Consider the following 11,318-nt stretch of genomic DNA (forward strand, 5'->3'; position numbering starts at 1 on the left):
TGTGGCCTTAGTCTGGATGCACTTAAATGGGATTTTCACTATGGAACGGACCACTGAGTCACCCACTGCCATGTCACAGTCCTGAGCCCGTCTGACTGTCTTGGGACAGAAGTCCCTTTGATGGCAGAAAATACATTCTTTTCCCCTTTTCCTGATGAAAGGAGAAGGTAGTTCACCTCTAGATCCAAATTTACATAAAGAACTTAAATCAGAGTAAAAATGAAAACAAATACAGCCCTCAACTTTCTGCCAAAGTCACCTAGACTCTCAGCACCCATTTCCTCACCAACAAAAGTGAGCATGTTAGGCTAACCTCTAAAACTCTAAGTGTCCAAAATAGCCACAACAAGATAAAATTGCCCTGAGTTTGCATGTGTGTGTTTGCATATATGTGTGTGTGTGGGCATGCTTGCGTGACAATAATGCTCCATGTGATTCTGCATGAAGTAACTTATCAGCCACACTATGTGATAAGCACAGCGATTTTTAAAATTCCAACAAAACAAGCCTGCGTGTGAAGAGTAATGGTCAAGTTGGAAACTGAAAATAAGTAAAATGCCTGCACATAATGGGGGCGAGAGGCCGGCAGGGTTCACTTTAAGGAGGGGCCTCCTGAGGGTCACACAGCTTTGGCAATGTCCCAGGCATGCCCGTCTTCATAATCACAAATCTCTGACTGCCCAGTCTCTCTCTGACAATAACTGCAGTCCTCCTCTGTACCAGGAGTGGGGCTTCCCTGGCCTGATGATGGAAGGAACAAGCTGGAGATTCAGGATCAGCTCCAGGTGATATGTGCCCTTGAACCTCAGGATGCTCCCACATACGAGGGCCAGGAAGAGAATCAGGGAGAAAACACAGGAGAACTTGGTTCCCTTGCCCTTACCTTTCCCTCCAAAAGGACATAAAGGGAGGTTTTATGGGAAATGGAGAAAATGTTAAGAAAGAAGCACAAGTGGCCTTGAGGGCATGACTGAAGCAGGGTAACATTTGGGAGAACTTAGGTGATCTGGCTGCAAACACAGACTGGGCCAGACGGCAGGGTGATTCTGCATGGGGGTCATGGAACCAGGATCCCTGGAGAGCTTGGAGCACAGAGGTGACCTGATAGATGGCTGTTTGGAAAAGAGGACACATACTAAAAGAAAACAGTGAACCCAAAGATTCTAAAGGAAACAGTCATAGTGTGAAAATGGACATGTTAACAAATTCTAGAATTCCCAGTCTAGAGGGACACACTGGAAGATCAAATAAGTACTTACGATGCTGGGAAAGACTGAAGGCAGGAGGAGAAGGGTAAGACAAAGGATGATGTGGTTGGACGGCATCACTGACTCAATGGACGTGAGTCTGAGCAAGCTCCAGGATATAGCGAAGGACTGGTATGCTGCAGTCCATAGGAGTCGCAAAGAGTTGGGCATGACTCAGCGACCGAACAACAAAAGGGTCGATAAAAAGTATAAGACTTTGCCTGCCTAGGTACAGCAATCTGTTCTTCTTTTGGTCTATTTGTCACTTGAACTGAATGCATTTTTATAAATATTACATCATTACATAAAGAAAACAATTCTAAGAGGTCAGTATCAATGCTAAGTCCATTTTACAGATGAGGAAACCGAGGCAGATTAATTAACCTGCTCAAGATCACATGGGGGCAGGCTGGATGGTTGACAGAACTGGGATTTGAACCTCAGGTGGTCTAGTAACAATCACACTACATTGTCAAAGTACAATATTTATTATTAATTATGCTTACAGATGTTAAGTAACCCACGAGGAACACATGTGAATGTATGACTCCAAGAGTAGGAACATGAGGTGGTCATGACTGAGCATCTTAACATTCCACAAAATATCCTGCCATGGTACAGGAGCCTCTGCACTGGGATCCTGTGTGTGAGGCAGGCTAATGACTTAAGTTTATTTCCCACTGAATATCCTAGTGCACAAAGACAGATGCAACCTGATTTTCAAATGAAAGAACTGGAATGTATAAAGAAGACTAAGTGCTCTAAAGCCCAAGACTGTCCCATAGGAGATAATTGAGTGAAATATGACAAAGAGTAAAAAAGCAGGTGCTCAGAAACTTAAAGAATGCAACGCATCAGAATTTCAGAAATTCTTTGAACTTGATTTCAGACATCCATTGCAAATCTCCATTCCCGGAGCAATTAAATGTGTCAATTTTAAGTTCTTACCATAATCCATTTAAAATGACTTTAAGATGAAAGGATATAATTTCCCGTAAAATGAATCATTGGCTCTTTTTTTAAAAAAATTTTTATAAAGAACCTCCTGAAACTGTAATTAAAATTGAATTGTCATTTAGAGTTTTGTAATGGAACTAAACATGAAAAATGAAAAATGAAAAAAAAATGAAAAAAAATAAGAGTCAATTGATTTTTCAGTTAATTCTTCTGTACAAAAGCATCAACCTGTGCAGGCTGTCTTGCAGCTCTGGGTGATGTAACAGAAGAGATGAGAGGCTTAAAGGACAACATTAATCAGTATTTCTCACAGCTTTGGAAGCTGAAAGTCCACACCCAGAGGATTAACCATATTATCTGTAAGTATTAATATTCAATATTAAGAGATACTTTATCAGGGATATTAATTTACTGTTTGATAGTAACACAGTAGGTGAAAATATATGCTGAAATGGCAACTCACTCCAGGATCCTTGCCTGGAGAATCCCATGGACAGAGGAGCCTGGCGGGCTACAGTCCACAGGGTCTCAAAGAGTCAGATACAATTGAATGACTGAGCATGCACGCAATCTGCCTACTTACACTGATCTGGATTCAAATTCTGTTGCTGAAGACTTGCTCCCCTAAACACTACTGAAGCCCACAGTGCCTCTCATCTCACAGGGACACTTCTTCACATAAGGAGTGCAGGTCAGGGCAGTTCTCAGCCCAGGTGTCCACTCAAAGTTCTGTTTATAACCAGGTGTTTAATAGGGAAAGGTGAAGCAGCGTGCTCATAATTCTCTTGGCCTTCCTCCAGGTGTGATCTTCAGAATGGATCTGCAGCTCTTGGCTAGAGATAGGCTATTCTTATTTCTATGATTTTGAAGGAAGAAAGATAGACACAGAGTGCCAATGAATCAAACTGTGAGATCAAGATAGGCACCTCTGAGAGAAATAACGATTGCTTGACAAACATTTACTGAATAAGGTCCAGAGGTGGATCTGGGCTAAGGTAGCCCCCACTGTAAAGGAAAGGTCAGCCCAGCTGGGGAGACAGAGATAAGAAGACAAGCTTATTGGCTCAGACAGTGATCCCAGAGGGTCCCTCTCTAGCCAGGGAGTAAGCAGGGTGGAGAGAGCTGCACGGAGGGGGCATTCAAAATGGGGAGGGGCAGTCTGGCAGAAAAGGGGGTGCATGCTGTGAGTAAGGAGCGGTGAAGAGAGAGGCCTACAGGTAAGAGAACCAGGCAATTTCGTGTCTTGTGCCGCGCATCTGTATGTGAGTGTAGCTGTGTGTCTGAGCTCAAGTACATAAGTAAGCGGGGTGGGAAGTCGGAGGGTCTGCCAGTGAATAACACTGATCCTCCCAGAGGCTGCCTCAAGTTCTGTTAATGGACAGGTGGGGGAGACTCTGAATTCAGACAGATTACTCTGCGGCTGCGGCCCCCTGGGGGCAGTCCTGGAGGCAGGGGCATCTTCAGGGTGTGAAGGTGAAGGGTTCTCTAGGCCCGGCAGAGAGGACCCCTGGGGGAAGTAGAATCTTGAGAACTACCACTATTTGGACTTGGAGAGTGAGGGAAAGGAGGGGGGAGAACTCCCAGGTGCCACGTGAGTCACCTCCTGGGTTTTATTGCCCTTGGAAATATGGTTAGTCAGACGGACTCTGTTCTTTGCAGCCAAAGATGGAGAAGTTCCATACAGTCAGCAAAACCAAGACCTGGAACTGACTGACTGTGGCTCAGATCATGAACTTCTCATTGCTTAAACTTCAGGCTTAAATTGAAGAAAGTAGGGAAAACCATTGGTTCACTCAAATATGACCTAAATCAAATTCCTTATGATTATAGAGTGGAGGTGACAAATAGATTCAAGGGATTAGATATGGTAGACAGAGTGCTTGAAGAACTGTGGAAGGACGTCCATAACATTATACAGGAGACAGTGACCAAAACCATGCCAAAGTAAAAGAAATATAAAAAGGCAAAATGGTTGTCTGAGGAGACCTTACAAATAGCTGAGAAAAGAGAAGATGCAAAAGGCAAAAGAGAAAGAGAAAGATATACCCAACTGAATGCAGACTTTCAGAGAATAGCAAGGAGATATAAGCAAGCCTTTTTAAATGAAAACACAAAGAAGTAGAGGAAAACAACAGAATGGGAAAGACTAGAGACCCGAGCAAGAAAACTGTAGCTATCAAGGCAACATTTCATGTGAAGAAGGGCATAGTAGAGGACAGAAATGGTAGGGACCTAACAGAGGCAGACGAGATTAAGAAGAGGTGGCAATGAAACACAGAACTATACAAAAAAGGTCTCAATGACCCGGATAACCAAGATGGTGTGGTCACTCACTTAAAATCAGACATTATGGAATGTGAAGACAAAGCTCAACATTCAGAAAATGAAGATCATCGCATTCATTTCCATCACTTCATGGGAAATAGATGGGGAAACAGTGGAAACAGTGTCAGAGTTTATTTTGGGGGCTCCAAAAATCACTGCAGATGGTGATTGCAGCCATGAAATTAAAAGACGCTTACTCCTTGGAAGAAAAGTTATGACCAACCTAGATAGCATATTCAAAAGCAGAGACATTACTTTGCCGACTAAGGTCCGTCTAGTCAAGGCTATGGTTTTCCCTGTGGTCATGTATGGATGTGAAATTTGGACTGTGAAGAAGGCTGAGCGCCGAAGAATTCATGCTTTTGAACTGTGGTGTTGGAGAAGACTCTTGAGAGTCCCTTGGACTGCAAGGAGATCCAACCAGTCCATTCTGAAGGAAATCAGCCCTGGGATTTCTTTGGAAGGAATGATGCTAAAGCTGAAACTCCAGTACTTTAGCCACCTCATGTGAAGAGCTGACTCATTGGAAAAAACTCTGATGCTGGGAGGGACTGGGGGCAGGAGAAAAAGGGGACGACCGAGGATGAGATGGCTGGATGGCATCACTGACTTGATGGATGCGAGTCTGAGTGAACTCCAGGAGTTGGTGATGGACAGGGAGGCCTGGTGTGCTGTGATTCATGGAGTTGCAAAGAGTTGGACACGACTGAGCGACTGAACTGAACTGATGCATTACTACTGATGCTGGGAGGGATTGGGGGCATGGAGAAGGGGACAACAGAGGATGAGATGGCTGGATGGCATCACCGACTCAATGAACAAGAGTTTGGATGAACTCTGGGAGTTGGTGATGGACAGGGAGGCCTGGCGTGCTGTGATTCACGGGGTCGCAAAGAGTCGGACATGACTGAGCAACTGAACTGAACTGAACTGAACTGATGCATTACTACAAACAAAGTGAGTGGAGGTGATGGAATTCCAGCTGAGTTATTTCACGCCCTAAAAGATGATGTTGTTAAAGTGCTGCACTCAGTATGTGAGCAAATTTTAAAAGCTTTAGCAGTGGCTGTGGACTGGAAAACATCAGTTTTCACTCCAATCCCAAAGAAAGGCAGTGCCAGATAATGTTCAAACCACTGTACAACTGCACTCATTTCATATGCTAGCAAGGTAGTGCTCAAAATCCTTTAAGTCAGGCGTCAGCAGTACATGAACTTAGAACTTCCAGATGTACAAACTGGATTTAGAAAAGGCATACAAACCAGAGATCAAATTGCCAACATTTGCTGGATCATAGAAAAAGCAAGGGGATTAAAAAAAAAATCTGCTCACTGACTATGCTAAAGCCTTTGTGTGGATCACAACAAACTGTGGAAAATTCTTAAAGAGATGGGAATACCAGAGTACCTTACCTGCCTCCTGAAAAACCTGTATGCAGGCAGGACAAGAAGCAATGGTTAGAACCGGACATGGAACAACAGAATGGTTCAAAATTGGGAAAGGAGTACAACAAGGCTGTGTATCATCACCCTGCTTATTTAACTTATACACAGACTACATCAAGTGAAATGCTAGGGTAGATGAAGCACAAGCTGGAATCAATAGCCAGGAAAAATATCAACAATCTCATACATGCAGATAATACCACTCTTAAGGCAAAATGTGAAGAGGAACTAAAGAGCCTCTTGATGAAGGTGAAAGAGGAGAATGAAAAAGCTGGCATAAATCTCAACATTTAAAAAACAAAGATCATGGCATTTGGCCCCATCACTTCGTGGCAAATAGATGGGGAAAAGGTAGAAACAGTGACAGACTTTATTTTCTTGGGCTCCAATATCACTGTAAATGATGACTGAAGCCATGAAATTGAAAGATGCTTACTCCTTGGAAGAAAAGCTGTGCCAAAACTAGACAGCATGTTAAAAACCAGAGACATCACTTTGCTGACAGAAGTTTGCATAGACCAAGCTATGGTTTTTCCAGTAATCAAGTATGGATGTGAGAGTTAGACCATAAAGAAGGGTAAGTGCCAAAGAACTGATGCTTTCAAACTGTGGTGCTGGAGAAGATTCTTGAGAGTCCCTTTGGACAGCAAGATCAGACCAGTGAATCCCAAAGGAAATCAATCCTGAAGGTTCATTGGAAGGAATGATGTTGAAGCTGAAACTCCAATACTTTGGTTACCTGATGTGAAGAACTGCCTCGTTGGAGAAGACCCTGATGCTGGGAAAGATTGAAGGTGGGAGGAGAAGAGGATGACAGAGGATGAGATGGTTGGATGGCATCACTGACTCAATGGGCATGAGTTTGAGTAAACTCCAGGAGTTGGTGATGGACAGTGAGGCCTGGCGTGCTATAGTTCATGGGGTCACAAAGAGTCAGACACGACTGAGTGACTGAACTGAACTGAACTGATGCTGAAGCTAAAGCTCCAATACTTCGCTGACCTGATGCAAAGAGCCAGATCATTGGAAAAGACCCTGATGCTGGGAAAGATTGAGGGCAGAAGAAGAAGGGGGTGACAGAGGATGAGATGGTTAGATGGCATCATTGAATCAACGAATGTGATTTTGAGCAAACTCCAGGAGATAGTGAAGGACAGGAAGGCCTGGCATGCGGTAGTGCTTCATGCAGTCGCAAGGGTTGGACATGACTTATTGACTGAACAATAACATGGCTATTCAAAGGTCTCTTGTGGCCAGATGGGCTGGAAGGAAATTTGGAGAGCAGCTGGTAAAACACAAGAGGAAAAATATAGAACAGCCTCAGCCCAAGCCACTGTGCTGTCTCAGTGCTGGGATGAAAGACCTAGTGTTGGAATCTTGCTAATTGTGCTGGTGGGCAAAGGTCTTAGGTTCTTAGCGTTCCCTTCTGTAGAATGGATTTGACACGTGCAAAGAGTTCAGAGCTGTGCTGGTCTCGAAATATTAACTATTATTTCAACCCCAGTTGCTCCTCATTTTACATTTAAGGCAGTGATGCAGAAACCCAGATAACAAGAATGAATCGAGATAAAATAGAATAAAGGCAAATAGAATATTATAATTGATAGACAATGTTACATATGGGGAATAAATCTTCAACGTCATTGGGTTGGGAGTTTTTTCTCCAGATTTTAACTATCTTGTTCAGTAATTTCTAATTTGGGGTAAATGGATTCTAGGCAACTCTGGGAACATCTAGGATCATCTAGAAAATTATTTTCTTAGAATGTATTCCTTTTTCCTTTAGGCCATCTTCAAAATTGGCATCCAATTCTCAAATAAAATCCATAACCAAAAAAAAAAAAAAAACACAAAGTGAGGACTACTGTTTTTGGGGAAAGTCAGATCATAGAAAGGTCGGATATGCACCCCGGCAGGAAGCAGAGATGATACATTTCATGTTCATTTGTCTAATTTTTTATATTAAAGTCCTCACTACCTTATTGTCTATGCTACATTGGAACTCAAAAAGACAGTATTGACTTTTGAATCACATAATATTTCTAAATGATTAAAGAGATTCTGTGCTTTGGAAAAAGTATGGTGTACTAAGTTAACAATTCAGCATTTTTATGGGTTATGAAATTTCAGTTTCATAACTTGCCCACCAGGCTCTAGTGTATCAGCTGGTAAGAGGTGCGTGGAAGGTACCAGGGGCTTCTCAAGAACTCAGAAGGCTCACAGTTAAGGGGTCTGAGGGTCCTAACTAGACAATGCCATAATGCTGTGACATTAGCCACGCTTGGTAGCTCTACAGGACAGATTGCAAGCCCTTCTCATGCTGAGCAGCATTGCAGAGGGCAGGCAGAAGACACTGCCCCTAGAGCTAATGACTAGACTGGCCAGACCTTCAGCCAAGCTTTCGTGTTTAAACTCTGAGCACCAGATCAATTCTCTGCTGAACTCCTCACAGCAGAACAGGCTCAGGTTAACAACAAATACACCCCACGGAATGGGCATCCTGATTCCACAGTCTCAGCACAGTGCCTCATGCCAAATTCCTAGATAAAGATTCACACAGCTCTACAGAATGACCGCTTGAATTCCTCGAGAACACAGGGAGAAAGCTAATCCAGCATTAGAAATGCTAGCATGCCCACTTTGCAGGAGTACACACAATCCTCTAATCAGAGTGTAAAGAAACAACAAAACCAGCACTTTAAATTGTCACCAGGAGAGGCTCACTGCTTTTTAGCAACAGAATTCCTTAAGGTTGTGGTAATACAGCCTGCCTTCTAGCTTTTTTTCTTTTGTCCCAGGTACACAGTGTATATGTTTATATATATCTTCTTCCTCATTACTACACTTGACACAGGCTTTAGTTTCACCCCCATTCAGTCATGAGGTTTTCGACCTGAAAGGGGCTGGCTTTGTCACTGAGGTAACCACAGCCCAGAGGGGGTCCGGTTCCCCTGCCCTGGGAAGTGGAGTCTCTGTCTGTCCCAGCGGGTGGCCCTCACCCCTCCCTGGCCCAGGGGCCCTGCGCTGACTACACCGCGCCCTGTCCCCTGGATGAATGAAATGAAAGCGTGTGACCACCTACCCACACACCTTGGCAGAGGTGCACTCCACACACGGCGGCCCCCACCCAGGCACGTGAGCTTGGTAGCACCTTCTAAGCGGTAACCCGGGAAGCAGGAGAAGGTCAGTGCGTCCCCGACTCCGAAGTGGAAGCCGATTCTTCTGCTGAAGGCAGGGACGCCAGGGTCATCGCATGGCTCTAGGTCGTACTCTGAGACAGGAAGGGACAGAGCATATGTGGGAACCTGTGTAAATACTCAAACATCACTTGGTAAGAATCCAAAGCTGCTATTATGTTTTAAAAAGTAAACCACTAGACATATATATTTTTTTCCCAGACTGCTGTGACTGTCACATGGATTGTTGTTCTTTGTACTATAGGTTTTCACATGACAAATGGAATAACTTATAGTATTTAAAAGGGCTTCCCTGGTGGCTCAGAGGTTAAAGCATCTGCCTGCAATGTGGGAGACCTGGGTTCAATCCCTGGGTCAGGAAGATCCCCTGGAGAAGGAAATGGCAACCCATTCCAATATTCTTGCCTGGAAAAATCCCATGGACGGAGGAGCCTGGTAGGCTGCAGTCCATGGGGTCGCAAAGAGTCGGACACGACTGAGCGACTTCACTTACTCACTTTCTTATAGTATTTAAAAAAGTAGATGTAGGGACGTCCCTGGTGGTCCAGTGGGAGACGTTATGCTCCCAAAGCAGGGCACCCAGGCTCAATCCCTGGTCAGGGAATTAGATCTCACACGCTGCAACTAAGAGTTTGCACGCTGCAACAACTAGGACCCAGTGCAGGCAAATAAATAAATATTTAAAAAACCAGATGTATAACATTATAATAACCTGATCCATTTAGAACTGTCATTTTAACAGTATGGACTTATTCTAGTGACACATCTAATTGCTGAAGTCAGTTACTGTCCTCTTCTTAAAGGTGATTTGGAGAAACAAGACCCAGTGGAGCAGAAACTAAAAGCAACATCACAGGGTTTTGCTGGTGGAAAATTTATCATAACCAATTCCACTCCTAAAATACACCTCAGTATGGAACAGCAAAACTGTAACCTGCCTATGTTTCAATTTTAAGCCATGTTTTATGGAAATGCAGTAGAAAATGTTCTGGAAACGGCTGGAAATTTCTGCAAACTACTCAGGAAGAAGGTGCTAATTTAGTAATCAAGAAAGAGGAAAAAAAAAGATTAATGTCTGGTGTTTTGCTGCATTGGAGGATTAAATGTACAAAATACCAGTGCTAATAACACTTTATATTTGTCTCAGTCTATGGTGTTGATTCTTTCAAGCCTCAATTATAACAGCACGGTTGCATCTGCAGTGTCATTGGTCTCAAGGTCCAGCCTTCAGACCCTTTTTCTCCTTCTGGCCTTTTCCTTCAGTGTCTAATGCCCAGTGCTTATTCAGATAGGATCAAATGGTGACCACCAACAGGGATTTGAGTGATAGAAAGAGTTTCAAACAAGTTAAAGTGACAGTTAAAGAATGAGCATTATTGTGATGAAGAGGAGACAAAAGACAGGTTTTCCTAAAGTGGAGGGAAAGTGTGCTGGATCTTCTGAAAACAAATTGCTTCCCCTTCCTGATTTCCAGCTCTCTTCACTGTGGATTCTGTATTCTCAATAAACATGGTAAATTCAACTATCATTCCCCCAGTATTTCTCAATTTAAATCCACGTTTTCCACTCCCATCACCCACAAGTTTAATCACTGGTGTCCTGACCTCATAAGAAGAAATCTCTTTCCCCATTTTTCCCTTGTCTCACCCAATTGACTGGTCAACATGTGAGTGGCATGCTTGCCACATTGTCTTTGTCCTACTTTTCATTTAGGTAAAAACTCTATTCTGGATCTCTAACATAGTCAAACTACTCTGGTCACTCTGGAAATATGATCATTAATTTGACTTATTTTTAATATGACACAGAAAGGGGAAAAGTAATATCATTTAATTCAACCCAATAAATATTTATTTGTCATACCAAAACATAACGGTAGCCTTCCTAGGAGGAAGATCAGACAGCACTGGACCTCTGGAGGGAGGAGTTTGCCCGGTGAGGGATGAAGAAAGGCTTTGAATGAAGAGGAAACCACATCTGTAAAGGCACTGAGCTGCCCAGATTCTCATCTTTTGTAGAGAATGACCAGGAAATTATGTGAACCTACAGAAAGTTGGCATTCAGAAGGCAGAATCATAGGAGGTATGCTAAAGGGAGGTTGGAATAGTAAGTGGACACAGAGAATGGTCAGAAATGGACGCTCAAGG

The 11,318-nt window shown here is 43.3% G+C and overlaps 1 protein-coding gene across 1 annotated transcript in view; it reads right to left on the bottom strand.

Moving 5' to 3' along the window:
• The window catches only part of CSMD1 (CUB and Sushi multiple domains 1), a 2,070,567-nt gene that overhangs the window by 369,391 nt on the left and 1,689,858 nt on the right, over positions 1–11,318 (bottom strand). Inside the window, exon 21 of the mRNA XM_042241416.1 lies at positions 9,057–9,245. Coding sequence (XP_042097350.1) covers positions 9,057–9,245 — 189 coding nt within the window. The remainder of the gene's footprint in view (positions 1–9,056; positions 9,246–11,318) is intronic.

The sequence above is a fragment of the Ovis aries genome, chromosome 26 (genome assembly GCF_016772045.2).
Source record: "Ovis aries strain OAR_USU_Benz2616 breed Rambouillet chromosome 26, ARS-UI_Ramb_v3.0, whole genome shotgun sequence".
NCBI classification, from domain to species: Eukaryota; Metazoa; Chordata; class Mammalia; order Artiodactyla; family Bovidae; genus Ovis; species Ovis aries.